The following is a 20,723-nucleotide window of genomic DNA, read 5'->3' on the forward strand; positions in this document are numbered from 1 at the left end:
TCACTCCTACCCTGACCCCACCTCCCTCCCCAAACCCAACCTCCGAACAATAGGCTCACTCCTACCCTGACCCCACCTCCCTCCCCAAACCCCAACCTCCGAACAATAGGCTCACTCCTACCCTGACCCCACCTCCCTCCCCAAACCCCAACCTCCGAACAATAGGCTCACTCCTACCCTGACCCCACCTCCCTCCCCAAACCCCAACCTCCGAACAATAGGCTCACTCCTACCCTGACCCCACCTCCCTCCCCAAACCCCAACCTCCAAACAATAGGCTCACTCCTACCCTGACCCCACCTCCCTCCCCAAACCCCAACCTCCGAACAATAGGCTCACTCCTACCCTGACCCCACCTCCCTCCCCAAACCCCAACCTCCAAACAATAGGCTCACTCCTATCCTGACCCCACCTCCCTTCCCAAACCCCAACCTCCAAACAATAGGCTCACTCCTACCCTGACCCCACCTCACTCCCCAAACCCCAACCTCCAAACAATAGGCTCACTCCTATCCTGACCCCACCTCCCTCCCCAAACCCCAACCTCCGAACAATAGGCTCACTCCTATCCTGACCCCACCTCCCACCCTAAACCCCAACCTCCGAACAATAGGCTCACTCCTACCCTGACCCCACCTCCCTTCCCAAACCCCAACCTCCAAACAATAGGCTCACTCCTACCCTGACCCCACCTCCCTCCCCAAACCCCAACCTCCGAACAATAGGCTCACTCCTACCCTGACCCCACCTCCCTCCCCAAACCCCAACCTCCAAACAATAGGCTCACTCCTACCCTGAACCCACCTCCCTCCCCAAACCCCAACCTCGGAACAATAGGCTCACTCCTACCCTGACCCCACCTCCCTCCCCAAACCCCAACCTCCAAACAATAGGCTCACTCCTATCCTGACCACACCTCCCTTCCCAAACCCCAACCTCCAAACAATAGGCTCACTCCTACCCTGACCCCACCTCCCTCCCCAAACCCCAACCTCCAAACAATAGGCTCACTCCTATCCTGACCCCACCTCCCTCCCCAAACCCCATACCTCCGAACAATAGGCTCACTCCTATCCTGACCCCACCTCCCTCCCTAAACCCCAACCTCCGAACAATAGGCTCACTCCTACCCTGACCCCACCTCCCTTCCCAAACCCCAACCTCCAAACAATAGGCTCACTCCTACCCTGACCCCACCTCCCTCCCCAAACCCCAACCTCCGAACAATAGGCTCACTTCTATCCTGACCCCACCTCCCTTCCCAAACCCCAACCTCCAAACAATAGGCTCACTCCTACCCTGACCCCACCTCCCTCCACAAACCCCAACCTCCAAACAATAGGCTCACTCCTACCCTGACCCCACCTCCCTCCCCAAACCCCAACCTCCGAACAATAGGCTCACTCCTACCCTGACCCCACCTCCTGCCCCAAACCCCAACCTCCAAACAATAGGCTCACTCCTACCCTGACCCCACCTCCCTCCCCAAACCCCAACCTCTGAACAATAGGCTCACTCCTATCCTGACCCCACCTCCCTCCCCAAACCCCAACCTCCAAACAATAGGCTCACTCCTATCCTGACCCCACCTCCTGCCCCAAACCCCAACTTCCAAACAATAGGCTCACTCCTACCCTGACCCCACCTCCCTCCCCAAACCCCAACCTCCAAACAATAGGCTCACTCCTACCCTGACCCCACCTCCCTCCCCAAACCCCAACCTCCAAACAATAGGCTCACTCCTACCCTGACTCCACCTCCCTCCCCAAACCCCAACCTCCAAACAATAGGCTCACTCCTATCCTGACCCCACCTCCCTCCCCAAACCCCAACCTCCAAACAATAGGCTCACTCCTACCCTGACCCCACCTCCCTCCCCAAACCCCAACTTCCAAACAATAGGCTCACTCCTACCCTGACCCCACCTCCCTCCCCAAACCCCAACCTCCAAACAATAGGCTCACTCTTACCAACCCCACCTCCTGCCCCAAACCCCAACCTCCAAACAATAGGCTCACTCCTATCCTGACCCCACCTCCTGCCCCAAACCCCAACTTCCAAACAATAGGCTCACTCCTACCCTGACCCCACCTCCCTCCCCAAACCCCAACCTCCAAACAATAGGCTCACTCCTACCCTGACCCCCACCTCCCTCCCCAAACCCCAACCTCCAAACAATAGGCTCACTCCTACCCTGACTCCACCTCCCTCCCCAAACCCCAACCTCCAAACAATAGGCTCACTCCTACCCTGACCCCACCTCCCTCCCCAAACCCCAACCTCCAAACAATAGGCTCACTCTTATCCTGACCCCACCTCCCTCCCCAAACCCCAACCTCCAAACAATAGGCTCACTCCTACCCTGACCCCACCTCCCTCCCCAAACCCCAACCTCCAAACAATAGGCTCACTCCTATCCTGACCCCACCTCCTGCCCCAAACCCCAACTTCCAAACAATAGGCTCACTCCTACCCTGACCCCACCTCCCTCCCCAAACCCCAACCTCCAAACAATAGGCTCACTCCTACCCTGACCCCACCTCCCTCCCCAAACCCGAACCTCCGAACAATAGGCTCACTCCTACCCTGACCCCAGCTCCTGCCCCAAACCCCAACCTCCAAACAATAGGCTCACTCCTACCCTGACCCCACCTCCCTCCCCAAACCCCAACCTCTGAACAATAGGCTCACTCCTACCCTGACCCCACCTCCCTCCCCAAACCCCAACCTCCGAACAATAGGCTCACTCCTACCCTGACCCCACCTCCCTCCCCAAACCCCAACCTCCGAACAATAGGCTCACTCCTACCCTGACCCCACCTCCCTCCCCAAACCCCAACCTCCGAACAATAGGCTCACTCCTACCCTGACTCCACCTCCCTCCCCAAACCCCAACCTCCTAACAATAGGCTCACTCCTATCCTGACCCCACCTCCCTCCCCAAACCCCAACCTCCAAACAATAGGCTCACTCCTACCCTGACCCCACCTCCCTCCCCAAACCCCAAGTTCCAAACAATAGGCTCACTCCTACCCTGACCCCACCTCCCTCCCCAAACCCCAACCTCCAAACAATAGGCTCACTCTTACCAACCCCACCTCCTGCCCCAAACCCCAACCTCCAAACAATAGGCTCACTCCTACCCTGACCCCACCTCCCTCCCCAAACCCCAACCTCCAAACAATAGGCTCACTCCTACCCTGACCCCACCTCCCTCCCCAAACCCCAACCTCCAAACAATAGGCTCACTCCTACCCTGACTCCACCTCCCTCCCCAAACCCCAACCTCCAAACAATAGGCTCACTCCTATCCTGACCCCACCTCCCTCCCCAAACCCCAACCTCCAAACAATAGGCTCACTCCTACCCTGACCCCACCTCCCTCCCCAAACCCCAACCTCCAAACAATAGGCTCACTCCTATCCTGACCCCACCTCCCTCCCCAAACCCCAACCTCCAAACAATAGGCTCACTCCTACCCTGACCCCACCTCCCTCCCCAAACCCCAACCTCCAAACAATAGGCTCACTCCTATCCTGACCCCACCTCCTGCCCCAAACCCCAACTTCCAAACAATAGGCTCACTCCTACCCTGACCCCACCTCCCTCCCCAAACCCCAACCTCCAAACAATAGGCTCACTCCTACCCTGACCCCACCTCCCTCCCCAAACCCCAACCTCCGAACAATAGGCTCACTCCTACCCTGACCCCACATCCTGCCCCAAACCCCAACCTCCAAACAATAGGCTCACTCCTACCCTGACCCCACCTCCCTCCCCAAACCCCAACCTCTGAACAATAGGCTCACTCCTACCCTGACCCCACCTCCCTCCCCAAACCCCAACCTCCGAACAATAGGCTCACTCCTACCCTGACCCCACCTCCCCAAACCCCAACCTCCGAACAATAGGCTCACTCCTACCCTGACCCCACCTCCCTCCCCAAACCCCAACCTCCGAACAATAGGCTCACTCCTACCCTGACCCCACCTCCCTCCCCAAACCCCAACCTCCGAACAATAGGCTCACTCCAACCCTGACCCCACCTCCCTCCCCAAACCCCAACCTCCAAACAATAGGCTCACTCCTACCCTGACCCCACCTCCCTCCCCAAACCCCAACCTCCGAACAATAGGCTCACTCCTACCCTGACCCCACCTCCCTCCCCAAACCCCAACCTCCAAACAATAGGCTCACTCCTATCCTGACCCCACCTCCCTTCCCAAACCCCAACCTCCAAACAATAGGCTCACTCCTACCCTGACCCCACCTCCCTCCCCAAACCCCAACCTCCAAACAATAGGCTCACTCCTATCCTGACCCCACCTCCCTCCCCAAACCCCAACCTCCGAACAATAGGCTCACTCCTATCCTGACCCCACCTCCCTCCCTAAACCCCAACCTCCGAACAATAGGCTCACTCCTACCTTGACCCCACCTCCCTTCCCAAACCCCAACCTCCAAACAATAGGCTCACTCCTACCCTGACCCCACCTCCCTCCCCAAACCCCAACCTCCAAACAATAGGCTCACTCCTATCCTGACCCCACCTCCTGCCCCAAACCCCAACTTCCAAACAATAGGCTCACTCCTACCCTGACACAACTCCCTCCCCAAACCCCAACCTCCAAACAATAGGCTCACTCCTACCCTGACCCCACCTCCCTCCCCAAACCCCAACCTCCAAACAATAGGCTCACTCCTACCCTGACCCCACCTCCCTCCCCAAACCCCAACCTCCAAACAATAGGCTCACTCCTATCCTGACCCCACCTCCTGCCCCAAACCCCAACTTCCAAACAATAGGCTCACTCCTACCCTGACCCCACTTCCCTCCCCAAACCCCAACCTCCAAACAATAGGCTCACTCCTACCCTGACCCCACCTCCTGCCCCAAACCCCAACCTCCAAACAATAGGCTCACTGCTACCCTGACCCCACCTCCCTCCCCAAACCCCAACCTCTGAACAATAGGCTCACTCCTATCCTGACCCCACCTCCCTCCCCAAACCCCAACCTCCAAACAATAGGCTCACTCCTACCCTGACCCCACCTCCCTCCCCAAACCCCAACCTCCAAACAATAGGCTCACTCCTATCCTGACCCCACCTCCCTCCCCAAACCCCAACCTCCAAACAATAGGCTCACTCCTACCCTGACCCCACCTCCCTCCCCAAACCCCAACCTCCAAACAATAGGCTCACTCCTATCCTGACCCCACCTCCTGCCCCAAACCCCAACTTCCGAACAATAGGCTCACTCCTACCCTGACCCCACCTCCCTCCCCAAACCCCAACCTCCAAACAATAGGCTCACTCCTACCCTGACCCCACCTCCCTCCCCAAACCCCAACCTCCAAACAATAGGCTCACTCTTACCAACCCCACCTCCCGCCCCAAACCCCAACCTCCGAACAATAGGCTCACTCCTATCCTGACCCCACCTCCCTCCCCAAACCCCAACCTCCAAACAATAGGCTCACTCCTACCCTGACCCCACCTCCCTCCCCAAACCCCAACCTCCAAACAATAGGCTCACTCCTAACCTGACCACACCTCCCTCCCCAAACCCCAACCTCCAAACAATAGGCTCACTCCTACCCTGACCCCACCTCCCTCCCCAAACCCCAACCTCCAAACAATAGGCTCACTCCTATCCTGACCCCACCTCCCTCCCCAAACCCCAACCTCCAAACAATAGGCTCACTCCTACCCTGACCCCACCTCCCTCCCCAAACCCCAACCTCCAAACAATAGGCTCACTCCTATCCTGACCCCACCTCCTGCCCCAAACCCCAACTTTCAAACAATAGGCTCACTCCTACCCTGACCCCACCTCCCTCCCCAAACCCCAACCTCCAAACAATAGGCTCACTCCTACCCTGACCCCACCTCCCTCCCCAAACCCCAACCTCCGAACAATAGGCTCACTCCTACCCTGACCCCACCTCCTGCCCCAAACCCCAACCTCCAAACAATAGGCTCACTCCTACCCTGACCCCACCTCCCTCCCGAAACCCCAACCTCTGAACAATAGGCTCACTCCTACCCTGACCCCACCTCCCTCCCCAAACCCCAACCTCCGAACAATAGGCTCACTCCTACCCTGACCCCACCTCCCTCCCCAAACCCCAACCTCCGAACAATAGGCTCACTCCTACCCTGACCCCACCTCCCTCCCCAAACCCCAACCTCCGAACAATAGGCTCACTCCTACCCTGACCCCACCTCCCTCCCCAAACCCCAACCTCCGAACAATAGGCTCACTCCTACCCTGACCCCACCTCCCTCCCCAAACCCCAACCTCCAAACAATAGGCTCACTCCTACCCTGACCCCACCTCCCTCCCCAAACCCCAACCTCCGAACAATAGGCTCACTCCTACCCTGACCCCACCTCCCTCCCCAAATCCCAACCTCCAAACAATAGGCTCACTCCTATCCTGACCCCACCTCCCTCCCCAAACCCCAACCTCCAAACAATAGGCTCACTCCTACCCTGACCCCACCTCCCTCCCCAAACCCCAACCTCCAAACAATAGGCTCACTCCTATCCTGACCCCACCTCCCTCCCCAAACCCCAACCTCCAAACAATAGGCTCACTCCTACCCTGACCCCACCTCCCTCCCCAAACCCCAACCTCCAAACAATAGGCTCACTCCTATCCTGACCCCACCTCCTGCCCCAAACCCCAACTTCCAAACAATAGGCTCACTCCTACCCTGACCCCACCTCCCTCCCCAAACCCCAACCTCCAAACAATAGGCTCACTCCTACCCTGACCCCACCTCCCTCCCCAAACCCCAACCTCCAAACAATAGGCTCACTCTTACCAACCCCACCTCCCGCCCCAAACCCCAACCTCCGAACAATAGGCTCTCTCCTACCCTGACCCCACCTCCTGCCCCAAACCCCAACCTCCAAACAATAGGCTCACTCCTACCCTGACCCCACCTCCCTCCCCAAACCCCAACTTCCAAACAATAGGCTCACTCCTACCCTGACCCCACCTCCCTCCCCAAACCCCAACCTCCAAACAATAGGCTCACTCTTACCAACCCCACCTCCTGCCCCAAACCCCAACCTCCAAACAATAGGCTCACTCCTATCCTGACCCCACCTCCTGCCCCAAACCCCAACCTCCAAACAATAGGCTCACTCCTACCCTGACCCCACCTCCCTCCCCAAACCCCAACCTCCAAACAATAGGCTCACTCCTACCCTGACTCCACCTCCCTCCCCAAACCCCAACCTCCAAACAATAGGCTCACTCCTATCCTGACCCCACCTCCCTCCCCAAACCCCAACCTCCAAACAATAGGCTCACTCCTACCCTGACCCCACCTCCCTCCCCAAACCCCAACCTCCAAACAATAGGCTCACTCCTATCCTGACCCCACCTCCCTCCCCAAACCCCAACCTCCAAACAATAGGCTCACTCCTACCCTGACCCCACCTCCCTCCCCAAACCCCAACCTCCAAACAATAGGCTCACTCCTATCCTGACCCCACCTCCTGCCCCAAACCCCAACCTCCAAACAATAGGCTCACTCCTACCCTGACCCCACCTCCCTCCCCAAACCCCAACCTCCAAACAATAGGCTCACTCCTACCCTGACCCCACCTCCCTCCCCAAACCCCAACCTCCGAACAATAGGCTCACTCCTACCCTGACCCCACCTCCTGCCCCAAACCCCAACCTCCAAACAATAGGCTCACTCCTACCCTGACCCCACCTCCCTCCCGAAACCCCAACCTCTGAACAATAGGCTCACTCCTACCCTGACCCCACCTCCCTCCCCAAACCCCAACCTCCGAACAATAGGCTCACTCCTACCCTGACCCCACCTCCCTCCCCAAACCCCAACCTCCGAACAATAGGCTCACTCCTACCCTGACCCCACCTCCCTCCCCAAACCCCAACCTCCGAACAATAGGCTCACTCCTACCCTGACCCCACCTCCCTCCCCAAACCCCAACCTCCGAACAATAGGCTCACTCCTACCCTGACCCCACCTCCCTCCCCAAACCCCAACCTCCAAACAATAGGCTCACTCCTACCCTGACCCCACCTCCCTCCCCAAACCCCAACCTCCGAACAATAGGCTCACTCCTACCCTGACCCCACCTCCCTCCCCAAACCCCAACCTCCAAACAATAGGCTCACTCCTATCCTGACCCCACCTCCCTTCCCAAACCCCAACCTCCAAACAATAGGCTCACTCCTACCCTGACCCCACCTCCCTCCCCAAACCCCAACCTCCAAACAATAGGCTCACTCCTATCCTGACCCCACCTCCCTCCCCAAACCCCAACCTCCGAACAATAGGCTCACTCCTAGCCTGACCCCACCTCCCTCCCTAAACCCCAACCTCCGAACAATAGGCTCACTCCTACCCTGACCCCACCTCCCTTCCCAAACCCCAACCTCCAAACAATAGGCTCACTCCTACCCTGACCCCACCTCCCTCCCCAAACCCCAACCTCCGAACAATAGGCTCACTCCTATCCTGACCCCACCTCCCTTCCCAAACCCCAACCTCCAAACAATAGGCTCACTCCTACCCTGACCCCACCTCCCTCCCCAAACCCCAACCTCCAAACAATAGGCTCACTCTTACCAACCCCACCTCCTGCCCCAAACCCCAACCTCCGAACAATAGGCTCACTCCTACCCTGACCCCACCTCCTGCCCCAAACCCCAACCTCCAAACAATAGGCTCACTCCTACCCTGACCCCACCTCCCTCCCCAAACCCCAACTTCCAAACAGTAGGCTCACTCCTACCCTGACCCCACCTCCCTCCCCAAACCCCAACCTCCAAACAATAGGCTCACTCCTACCCTGACCCCACCTCCCTCCCCAAACCCCAACCTCCAAAAAATAGGCTCACTCCTATCCTGACCCCACCTCCCTCCCCAAACCCCAACCTCCAAACAATAGGCTCACTCCTACCCTGACCCCACCTCCCTCCCCAAACCCCAACCTCCAAACAATAGGCTCACTCTTACCAACCCCACCTCCTGCCCCAAACCCCAACCTCCAAACAATAGGCTCACTCCTATCCTGACCCCACCTCCTGCCCCAAACCCCAACTTCCAAACAATAGGCTCACTCCTACCCTGACCCCACCTCCCTCCCCAAACCCCAACCTCCAAACAATAGGCTCACTCCTACCCTGACCCCAGCTCCCTCCCCAAACCCCAACCTCCAAACAATAGGCTCACTCTTACCAACCCCACCTCCTGCCCCAAACCCCAACCTCCAAACAGTAGGCTCACTCCTACCCTGACCCCAGCTCCCTCCCCAAACCCCAACCTCCAAACAATAGGCTCACTCCTACCCTGACCCCACCTCCCTCCCCAAACCCCAACCTCCGAACAATAGGCTCACTCCTACCCTGACCCCACCTCCTGCCCCAAACTCCAACCTCCAAACAATAGTCTCACTCCTACCCTGACCCCACCTCCCTCCCCAAACCCCAACCTCTGAACAATAGGCTCACTCCTACCCTGACCCCACCTCCCTCCCCAAACCCCAACCTCCAAACAATAGGCTCACTCCTACCCTGACCCCACCTCCCTCCCCAAACCCCAACTTCCAAACAGTAGGCTCACTCCTACCCTGACCCCACCTCCCTCCCCAAACCCCAACCTCCAAACAATAGGCTCACTCTTACCAACCCCACCTCCTGCCCCAAACCCCAACCTCCAAACTATAAGCTCACTCCTACCCTGACCCCACCTCCTGCCCCAAACTCCAACCTCCAAACAATAGGCTCACTCCTACCCTGACCCCACCTCCCTCCCCAAACCCCAACCTCTGAACAATAGGCTCACTCCTACCCTGACCCCACCTCCCTCCCCAAACCCCAACCTCCAAACAATAGGCTCACTCCTACCCTGACCCCACCTCCCTCCCCAAACCCCAACTTCCAAACAGTAGGCTCACTCCTACCCTGACCCCAGCTCCCTCCCCAAACCCCAACCTCCAAACAATAGGCTCACTCTTACCAACCCCACCTCCTGCCCCAAACCCCAACCTCCAAACTATAAGCTCACTCCTACCCTGACCCCACCTCCTGCCCCAAACCCCAACCTCCAAACAATAGGCTCACTCCTATCCTGACCCCACCTCCCTCCCCAAACCCCAACCTCCGAACAATAGGCTCACTCCTATCCTGACCCCACCTCCCTTCCCAAACCCCAACCTCCAAACAATAGGCTCACTCCTACCCTGACCCCACCTCCCTCCCCAAACCCCAACCTCCAAACAATAGGCTCACTCCTACCCTGACCCCACCTCCCTCCCCAAACCCCAACTTCCAAACAGTAGGCTCACTCCTACCCTGACCCCACCTCCCTCCCCAAACCCAAACCTCCAAACAATAGGCTCACTCCTACCCTGACCCCACCTCCCTCCCCAAACCCCAACCTCCAAACAATAGGCTCACTCCTACCCTGACTCCACCTCCCTCCCCAAACCCCAACCTCCAAACAATAGGCTCACTCCTATCCTGACCCCACCTCCCTCCCCAAACCCCAACCTCCAAACAATAGGCTCACTGCTACCCTGACCCCACCTCCCTCCCCAAACCCCAACCTCCAAACAATAGGCTCACTCCTATCCTGACCCCACCTCCTGCCCCAAACCCCAACTTCCAAACAATAGGCTCACTCCTACCCTGACCCCACCTCCCTCCCCAAACCCCAACCTCCAAACAATAGGCTCACTCCTACCCTGACCCCACCTCCCTCCCCAAACCCCAACCTCCGAACAATAGGCTCACTCCTACCCTGACCCCACCTCCTGCCCCAAACTCCAACCTCCAAACAATAGGCTCACTCCTACCCTGACCCCACCTCCCTCCCCAAACCCCAACCTCTGAACAATAGGCTCACTCCTACCCTGACCCCACCTCCCTCCCCAAACCCCAACCTCCAAACAATAGGCTCACTCCTATCCTGACCCGACCTCCTGCCCCAAACCCCAACTTCCAAACAATAGGCTCACTCCTACCCTGACCCCACCTCCCTCCCCAAACCCCAACCTCCAAACAATAGGCTCACTCCTACCCTGACCCCACCTCCCTCCCCAAACCCCAACCTCCGAACAATAGGCTCACTCCTACCCTGACCCCACCTCCTGCCCCAAACCCCAACCTCCAAACAATAGGCTCACTCCTACCCTGACCCCACCTCCCTCCCCAAACCCCAACCTCTGAACAATAGGCTCACTCCTATCCTGACCCCACCTCCCTCCCCAAACCCCAACCTCCAAACAATAGGCTCACTACTATCCTGACCCCACCTCCTGCCCCAAACCCCAACTTCCAAACAATAGGCTCACTCCTACCCTGACCCCACCTCCCTCCCCAAACCCCAACCTCCAAACAATAGGCTCACTCCTACCCTGACCCCACCTCCCTCCCCAAACCCCAACCTCCAAACAATAGGCTCACTCCTACCCTGACTCCACCTCCCTCCCCAAACCCCAACCTCCAAACAATAGGCTCCCTCCTATCCTGACCCCACCTCCCTCCCCAAACCCCAACCTCCAAGCAATAGGCTCACTCCTACCCTGACCCCACCTCCCTCCCCAAACCCCAACCTCCAAACAATAGGCTCACTCCTATCCTGACCCCACCTCCCTCCCCAAACCCCAACCTCCAAACAATAGGCTCACTCCTACCCTGACCCCACCTCCCTCCCCAAACCCCAACCTCCAAACAATAGGCTCACTCCTATCCTGACCCCACCTCCTGCCCCAAACCCCAACTTCCAAACAATAGGCTCACTCCTACCCTGACACAACTCCCTCCCCAAACCCCAACCTCCAAACAATAGGCTCACTCCTACCCTGACCCCACCTCCCTCACCAAACCCCAACCTCCAAACAATAGGCTCACTCCTACCCTGACCCCACCTCCCTCCCCAAACCCCAACCTCCAAACAATAGGCTCACTCCTATCCTGACCCCACCTCCTGCCCTAAACCCCAACTTCCAAACAATAGGCTCACTCCTACCCTGACCCCACCTCCCTCCCCAAACCCCAACCTCCAAACAATAGGCTCACTCCTACCCTGACCCCACCTCCCTCCCCAAACCCCAACCTCCGAACAATAGGCTCACTCCTACCCTGACCCCACCTCCTGCCCCAAACCCCAACCTCCAAACAATAGGCTCACTGCTACCCTGACCCCACCTCCCTCCCCAAACCCCAACCTCTGAACAATAGGCTCACTCCTATCCTGACCCCACCTCCCTCCCCAAACCCCAACCTCCAAACAATAGGCTCACTCCTACCCTGACCCCACCTCCCTCCCCAAACCCCAACCTCCAAACAATAGGCTCACTCCTATCCTGACCCCACCTCCCTCCCCAAACCCCAACCTCCAAACAATAGGCTCACTCCTACCCTGACCCCACCTCCCTCCCCAAACCCCAACCTCCAAACAATAGGCTCACTCCTATCCTGACCCCACCTCCTGCCCCAAACCCCAACTTCCAAACAATAGGCTCACTCCTACCCTGACCCCACCTCCCTCCCCAAACCCCAACCTCCAAACAATAGGCTCACTCCTACCCTGACCCCACCTCCCTCCCCAAACCCCAACCTCCAAACAATAGGCTCACTCTTACCAACCCCACCTCCCGCCCCAAACCCCAACCTCCGAACAATAGGCTCTCTCCTACCCTGACCCCACCTCCTGCCCCAAACCCCAACCTCCAAACAATAGGCTCACTCCTACCCTGACCCCACCTCCCTCCCCAAACCCCAACTTCCAAACAATAGGCTCACTCCTACCCTGACCCCACCTCCCTCCCCAAACCCCAACCTCCAAACAATAGGCTCACTCTTACCAACCCCACCTCCTGCCCCAAACCCCAACCTCCAAACAATAGGCTCACTCCTATCCTGACCCCACCTCCTGCCCCAAACCCCAACCTCCAAACAATAGGCTCACTCCTACCCTGACCCCACCTCCCTCCCCAAACCCCAACCTCCAAACAATAGGCTCACTCCTACCCTGACTCCACCTCCCTCCCCAAACCCCAACCTCCAAACAATAGGCTCACTCCTAACCTGACCCCACCTCCCTCCCCAAACCCCAACCTCCAAACAATAGGCTCACTCCTACCCTGACCCCACCTCCCTCCCCAAACCCCAACCTCCAAAGAATAGGCTCACTCCTATCCTGACCCCACCTCCCTCCCCAAACCCCAACCTCCAAACAATAGGCTCACTCCTACCCTGACCCCACCTCCCTCCCCAAACCCCAACCTCCAAACAATAGGCTCACTCCTATCCTGACCCCACCTCCTGCCCCAAACCCCAACTTCCAAACAATAGGCTCACTCCTACCCTGACCCCACCTCCCTCCCCAAACCCCAACCTCCAAACAATAGGCTCACTCCTACCCTGACCCCACCTCCCTCCCCAAACCCCAACCTCCGAACAATAGGCTCACTCCTACCCTGACCCCACCTCCCTCCCCAAACCCCAACCTCCAAAAAATAGGCTCACTCCTATCCTGACCCCACCTCCCTCCCCAAACCCCAACCTCCAAACAATAGGCTCACTCCTACCCTGACCCCACCTCCCTCCCCAAACCCCAACCTCCAAACAATAGGCTCACTCTTACCAACCCCACCTCCTGCCCCAAACCCCAACCTCCAAACAATAGGCTCACTCCTATCCTGACCCCACCTCCTGCCCCAAACCCCAACTTCCAAACAATAGGCTCACTCCTACCCTGACCCCACCTCCCTCCCCAAACCCCAACCTCCAAACAATAGGCTCACTCCTACCCTGACCCCAGCTCCCTCCCCAAACCCCAACCTCCAAACAATAGGCTCACTCTTACCAACCCCACCTCCTGCCCCAAACCCCAACCTCCAAACTATAAGCTCACTCCTACCCTGACCCCACCTCCTGCCCCAAACCCCAACCTCCAAACAATAGGCTCACTCCTATCCTGACCCCACCTCCCTCCCCAAACCCCAACCTCCGAACAATAGGCTCACTCCTATCCTGACCCCACCTCCCTTCCCAAACCCCAACCTCCAAACAATAGGCTCACTCCTACCCTGACCCCACCTCCCTCCCCAAACCCCAACCTCCAAACAATAGGCTCACTCCTACCCTGACCCCACCTCCCTCCCCAAACCCCAACCTCCAAACAATAGGCTCACTCTTACCAACCCCACCTCCTGCCCCAAACCCCAACCTCCGAACAATAGGCTCACTCCTACCCTGACCCCACCTCCTGCCCCAAACCCCAACCTCCAAACAATAGGCTCACTCCTACCCTGACCCCACCTCCCTCCCCAAACCCCAACTTCCAAACAGTAGGCTCACTCCTACCCTGACCCCACCTCCCTCCCCAAACCCCAACCTCCAAACAATAGGCTCACTCCTACCCTGACCCCACCTCCCTCCCCAAACCCCAACCTCCAAACAATAGGCTCACTCTTACCAACCCCACCTCCTGCCCCAAACCCCAACCTCCAAACAATAGGCTCACTCCTATCCTGACCCCACCTCCTGCCCCAAACCCCAACTTCCAAACAATAGGCTCACTCCTACCCTGACCCCACCTCCCTCCCCAAACCCCAACTTCCAAACAGTAGGCTCACTCCTACCCTGACCCCACCTCCCTCCCCAAACCCCAACCTCCAAACAATAGGCTCACTCTTACCAACCCCACCTCCTGCCCCAAACCCCAACCTCCAAACTATAAGCTCACTCCTACCCTGACCCCACCTCCTGCCCCAAACCCCAACCTCCAAACAATAGGCTCACTCCTATCCTGACCCCACCTCCCTCCCCAAACCCCAACCTCCGAACAATAGGCTCACTCCTACCCGCTGCCAATTATCTGGGCTCCCGGGATTTGTTCCACACCCCGCGGACACGGCGGGTCCTGTTTCGGGCATCCGTCTTCATCCGAACCGTCTCCGCAGTTATGTTCCCCGTTGCACCTCAGGGAAGAGTCAATACACCGGCCTGGAACAGAGTGCAGTTCGGGGAGCTGAGAGGTTGTCAAACAGTGAGTGCAGACAGCGAGGACGGAGTGGCAGGGATGCTGGGAACGGGAAGAGTGGAGGGGGTGGAGTGGGATAGCAAGGAGGAGGTGAGGGTGAGAGATGAAGGGAAGGGAAGATGAGGGTGGCAAGAAGGAGGGGAGAAGGTTGAGGGGAAGGAGAGAGGAGGGAGTGGAGAAAAGGAAGACGGAGAGGATGGGGGATGGAGAAGCGGGGAAAGAGAGGAGGTGGAGGAAGCAGAGAAAGAAGAGATGGGGACAGGTGAGGCTGGGTGTGTGGCAAGGGGAAGAGGGGAGGAAGGGAAAAGGGGAAGAGATGGGAGGGAGGAAGAGAGGGGAGAATTGGGAACGAGAAATTGGTGTGAGGAAGGAGTATAAGGGAGCTATAAAAAGGAGGGAGGGAAGAGGATGTCGGAGAGGGAGGAAATGAGGTGTGATGAGGGAATGGAGGGGGAGGAGATGAGGGAAAGGAGAGGGGAGGAGATGAGGTGCGATGAGGGAAAGGAGAGGGGAGGAGATGAGGAGCCATGAGGGAAAGGAGAGGGGAGGAGATGAGGTGCGATGAGGGAAAGGAGAGGGGAGGAGATGAGGTGCAATGAGGGAAAGGAGAGGGAGGGAGGAACAAAATCGAGAACAGAAGGGTATGTGAGCAAGCAAGGAGGGGGAGCTGGGGTAAAGGGGAGGGGAGAGGTAGAGGGAGAAAGGGTGAGGAGAGGGTGGAGTGAGGAAGAGAGGAGGGGAGGACAGAAGGGTATGTGAGATGATAGGGAGAGTGAGAAGAGGGGAGTATGATGGGGGACAGTTAGAGTAGAAATGAGGGCACTAAACGGTGGAACTGACTCCACCAATGGCCCCTCCCACACCTTGAACCCTTGGGGGTAGGGCACCCTTTCACCAGGACACCCACGCATGGGCACTACCCCAAATATAGGGCAGGCAGTTGACTCAGGACAGAACCACTGAGAGTCTGTGAATGGCCACCATGGCCAGGCCCAGGACAAGGCTGACCAGGGACGATGGATGCTCATCCCTCATCCCATGACAAAGGGAGGGCAGGGAGCAGAGTTTGAGGGAAGGGGAGGGAAGGAAATGGGTAGAGGAGAGGAGAGGGAGGGGAGGAGAAAGGTATTATGTTTTGTAAGTCCAAAAGCTAATGAAAAGAAAAACATGGGAGCCCTGGGATAAATATGTCTACTTCATTTTTTTTACTTTAGTGAGGTGCTCACGTATGACAGGGTGGCATGATGACGTGTGCCATTCACTTACTTCTACATACAACCCATAATGAATTATCCAATCAACAAAGAATGCTTAATTAAACAATATATTTACAAAATTACTCAAATATTAAATGCACAAGAGGAGGAAGGGGGAGAGGAGAAGGGAAAAGGTGAGGGAAGGGGAGGGATGGTAGGTGGAGGAGAGGGAGGGGGATTGGAGGGCTGGGAGTGAAGGGGAATGAGAGGAAGGGAGGGACCAATAGCTTCCTGTAACATGAGTGGGGTATTGTAGACAAAGCGGGTGCAGGCAATACTGAAGAGAATGGAGGGTGAGGAGAGGTACGGGGAAAGAGGGACTCACCATTCTGACAGCGGAATGTATTGACACATTCTGTCTGTTGAATGTCGCAGAAGGCAGTAGGCAGACAACGTCGGTCACCGGTCATCGCCGTCTGCTCACACCGACCCCCGAACTCAGCTGGCACCACCAGCTTCCTGTAACGAAACTGTGGAGAGAGGGAGCAGAGAGAATGGGGTTGAACCAGCCGGACCTCGGAGGTTCCAGAGCAGATGGGCCTCAGGATCCCATGAACTTCCTGACCGTAGAGTGAGGTTGGAGACAAACAGGAGGGTCAAGTTCCAGAGCAATCTCTCGTCCTCCTTCACTCCAAACGTAAAAGTCCTGGTTCACTCAACCTGGTATCAGCGATAAACCCTAACTGGGGTGGATAGGGACAAACCCCCGAGGGCCATGTGTCATCACCCCGGTCTTTCGACAGAGCTGCCCTCAGAGGTGGGGGTGCATTCCTACAGACTTCAGGGTCACTCATTTAACCCCACCATGAGCAAACACCCGGGGAATTCCTGACCAAGGAGGGAGTGTTGGAAACAATGATACAGCAGGAGGTAATTCAGACTGGGCAAAGTCAGCAGGGAATGAACGAAAGAGAAATCAGGTTGGTTCCATAAGGGAGGAGGTACAGGAGTCTTGGGCCCCACACCATCAGGTTCGGAAACTTCCATTACCTTCTGGCACCAGGCTCCTGAACAAGGGTGGAGAAGTTCACTCCCCTCACCACTGAACGGATTCCATAGCCTATAGACTCACTTTCAAAGACGCTACAACCCATGTTCTGAATACTGTGGATTCCGGCTAATTGAGCCATCAGATAATCAGGACAACCACCTGATTGGAACAACTCTTAAGGAACTTTTTATTTTTCTTCGGCAGTTTAACGGGGGCACGACTGCGCAAGCACGTGTAAGTCGGACTGTGAGGCAGCGGGAGAATTTAAAGAGAGCAGTTAGATGGAGCGGGCGACGGAATAGAGGGGGACAGAGTAGGAAGGCTTTGTCTTCGGACAAGTGAGGTAAGGCCGGTTAAGTTCCTTTAAAAGGAGAACATTTCTAAAGTTGAGGCAAGTATTGGGTAGGTCATGGCAGCTGTGATCGGTCCCGTGGTTTGTTCATCCTGCAGCATGTGGGAAATCAGGGATACTTTCAGTGTCCCTGGCGACTATGTGTGCAGGAAGTGTGTCCAGCTGCAGCTTCTGGCAGACCGCATTGAGCGTCTGGCGCTGCGATTGGATTCATACTGGAGCATCTGCGATGCTGAGAAAGTCGTGAATAGCACATTCAGTGAGTTGGCCACACCGCAGGTAAAGGCTACACAGGCAGGAAGATAAGGGGTGGCCACTAGACAATGTAGCAGTAGACAGGTAGTGCAGGAGTCCTCTGAGGTCATCTCCCTCCTAAACAGATATACTGTTTTGGATACTGTTGGGGGAGATGTCTCATCAGGGGAAGGCAGCAGCAGCCGAGTTCATGGCACCATGGGTGGCTCTGTGGCACAGGAGGGAAGGAAAAGGAGTGGGAGAGCTATAGTGATAGGGGATTCGATTGTAAGGGGAATAGATAGGCGTTTCTGTGGCCACAAACGAGATTCCAGGATGGTATGTTGCCTCCCTGGTGCAAGGGTCAAGGATGTCTCTGAGCAGCTGCAGGACATTTTGGAATGGGAGGGTGAACAGCCAGTGGTTGTGGTGCACATAGGTACCAAGGATATAGGTAAAAAATGGGATGAGGTCCTACAAGGTGAATTTAGGGATAAACTAAAAAGTAGGACCACAAAGGTAATAATCTCTGGATTACTACCAGTGCCATGTGCTAGTCAGAGTAGAAATAGGAGGATATTTCAGATGAATACGTGGCTTGAAAAATGGTGCAAGGGGGAGGGATTCAAATTTCTGCGGCATTGGAACCAGTTCTGGGGGAGGTGGGACTGGTACAAACAGGACAGTCTGCACCTGGGCTGGACAGGAACCTAGGGGGAGTGTTTGCTACTGCTGTTCAGGAGGATTTAAACTAATGTGGCAGGGGGATGGGAACAAGTGCAGAGAGACAGAGGGGTGTAAAATGAGGGTAGAAGCAAAAAGTAGTAAGGTGAAAAGTAAAAGTGACAGGCAGGCAAATCCAGGGCAAAAAGCAAAAAGAGCCACTTTTCAACATAATTGTATAAGGACTAAGAGTGTTGTAAAAACAAGCCTGAAGGCTTTGTGTGTCAATGCGAGGAGCATTCGTAACAAGGTGGATGAATTGAATGTGCAGATAGTTATTAATGAATATGATATAGTTGGGATCACAGAGACATGGCTCCAGGGTGACCAAGGATGGGAGCTCAACATCCAGGGATATTCAATATTCAGGAGGGATAGACAGGAAAGAAAAGGAGGTGGGGTAGCATTGCTGGTTAGAGAGGAGATTAACGCAATAGAAAGTAAGTACATTAGCTTGGAGGATGTGGAATCGATATGGGTAGAGCTGCATAACACTAAGGGGCAGAAAACGCTGGTGGGAGTTGTGTACAGGCCACCTAACAGTAGTAGTGAGGTTGGGGATGGCATTAAACAGGAAATTAGAAATGCGTGCAATAAAGGAACAGTAGTTATAATAGGTGACTTCAATCTACATATAGATTGAGTGAACCAGATTGGTAAGGGTGCTGAGGAAGAGGATTTCTTGGAATGTATGCGGGATGGTTTTCTGAACCAACATGCCGAGGAACCAACTAGAGAGCATGCCATTCTAGACTGGGTATTGAGCAATGAGGAAGGGTTAGTTAGCAATCTTGTCGTGTGAGGCCCCTTGGGTAAGAGTGACCATAATATGGTGGAATTCTTCATTAAGATGGAGAGTGACATAGTTAATTAAGAAACAAAGGTTCTGAACTTAAAGAAGGGTAACTTTGAAGGTATGAGACGTGAATTAGCTAAGATAGACTGGCAAATGGTACTTAAAGGGTTGACGGTGGATATGCAATGGCAAACATTTAAAGATCACATGGATGAACTACAACAATTGTTCATCCCAGTTTGGCAAAAGAATAAACCAGGGAAGGTAGTGCACCCGTGGCTGACAAGGGAAATCAGGGATAGTATCAAGTCCAAAGAAGAAACATATAAATTCGCAAGAAAAAGTGGCACACCTGAGGACTGGGAGAAATTCAGAGACCAGCAGAGGAGGACAAAGGGCTTAATTAGGAAAGGGAAAAAAGATTGAGAGAAAGCTGGCAGGGAACATAAAAACTGACTGTAAAAGCTTTTATAGATACGTGAAAAGAAAAAAGATTGGTTAAGACAAATGTAGGTCCCTTACTGTCAGAAACAGGTGAATTGATCATGGGGAGCAAGAACATGGCAGACCAATTGAATAACTATTTTGGTTCTGTCTTTACTAAGGAGGACATAAATAATCTTCCGGAAATAGTAGGGGACTGAGAGTCTAGTGAGATGGAGGGACTGTGGGAAATCCATGTTAGTAGGGAAGTGGTGTTAAGTAAATTGAAAGGATTAAAGGCAGATAAATCCCCAGGGTCGGATGGTCTGCATCCCAGAGTGCTTAAGGAAGTAGCCCAAGAAATAGTGGATGCATTAGTGATAATTTTTCAAAACTCTTTAGATTCTGGATTAGTTCCTGAGGATTGGAGGGTGGCTAATGTAACCCTACTTTTTAAAAAAGGAGGGAGAGAGAAACCGTGGAATTATAGACCAGTTAGCCTGACATCGGTGGTGGGGAAAATGCTAGAGTCGTTATCAAAGATGAGATAACAACACATTTGGAAAGCGGTGAAATCATTGGACAAAGTCAGCACAGATTTGTGAAAGGAAAATCATGCCTGACGAATCTTATAGAATTTTTTGAGGATGTAACTAGTAGAGTGGATGGGGAGAACCAGTGGATGTGGTATATTTGGATTTTCAAAATGCTTTTGACAAGGTCCCACACAGGAGATTAGTGTGCAAACTTAAAGCACATGGTATTGATGTGGATAGAGAATTGGTTGGCAGACAGGAAGCAAAGAGTGGGAATAAACGGGACCTTTTCAGAATGGCAGGCAGTGACTAGTGGGGTACTGCAAGGCTCAGTGCTGGGACCCCAGTTGTTTACAATATATATTA

General features: G+C 55.4%; 1 protein-coding gene across 3 annotated transcripts in view; it reads right to left on the reverse strand.

The window, feature by feature from the left end:
• The window catches only part of c6 (complement component 6), a 119,823-nt gene that overhangs the window by 74,823 nt on the left and 24,277 nt on the right, over positions 1–20,723 (reverse strand). For all 3 annotated transcript variants that reach the window (XM_059974261.1, XM_059974262.1, XM_059974263.1), the window contains exons 4-5: positions 16,628–16,772; positions 14,868–15,009 (exon numbers count right to left, since the gene is read on the reverse strand). In XM_059974261.1, the coding sequence (XP_059830244.1) occupies positions 14,868–15,009; positions 16,628–16,772 (287 nt within the window). The remainder of the gene's footprint in view (positions 1–14,867; positions 15,010–16,627; positions 16,773–20,723) is intronic.

Source organism: Hypanus sabinus, chromosome 7 (genome assembly GCF_030144855.1).
Source record: "Hypanus sabinus isolate sHypSab1 chromosome 7, sHypSab1.hap1, whole genome shotgun sequence".
Classification (NCBI taxonomy): Eukaryota; Metazoa; Chordata; class Chondrichthyes; order Myliobatiformes; family Dasyatidae; genus Hypanus; species Hypanus sabinus.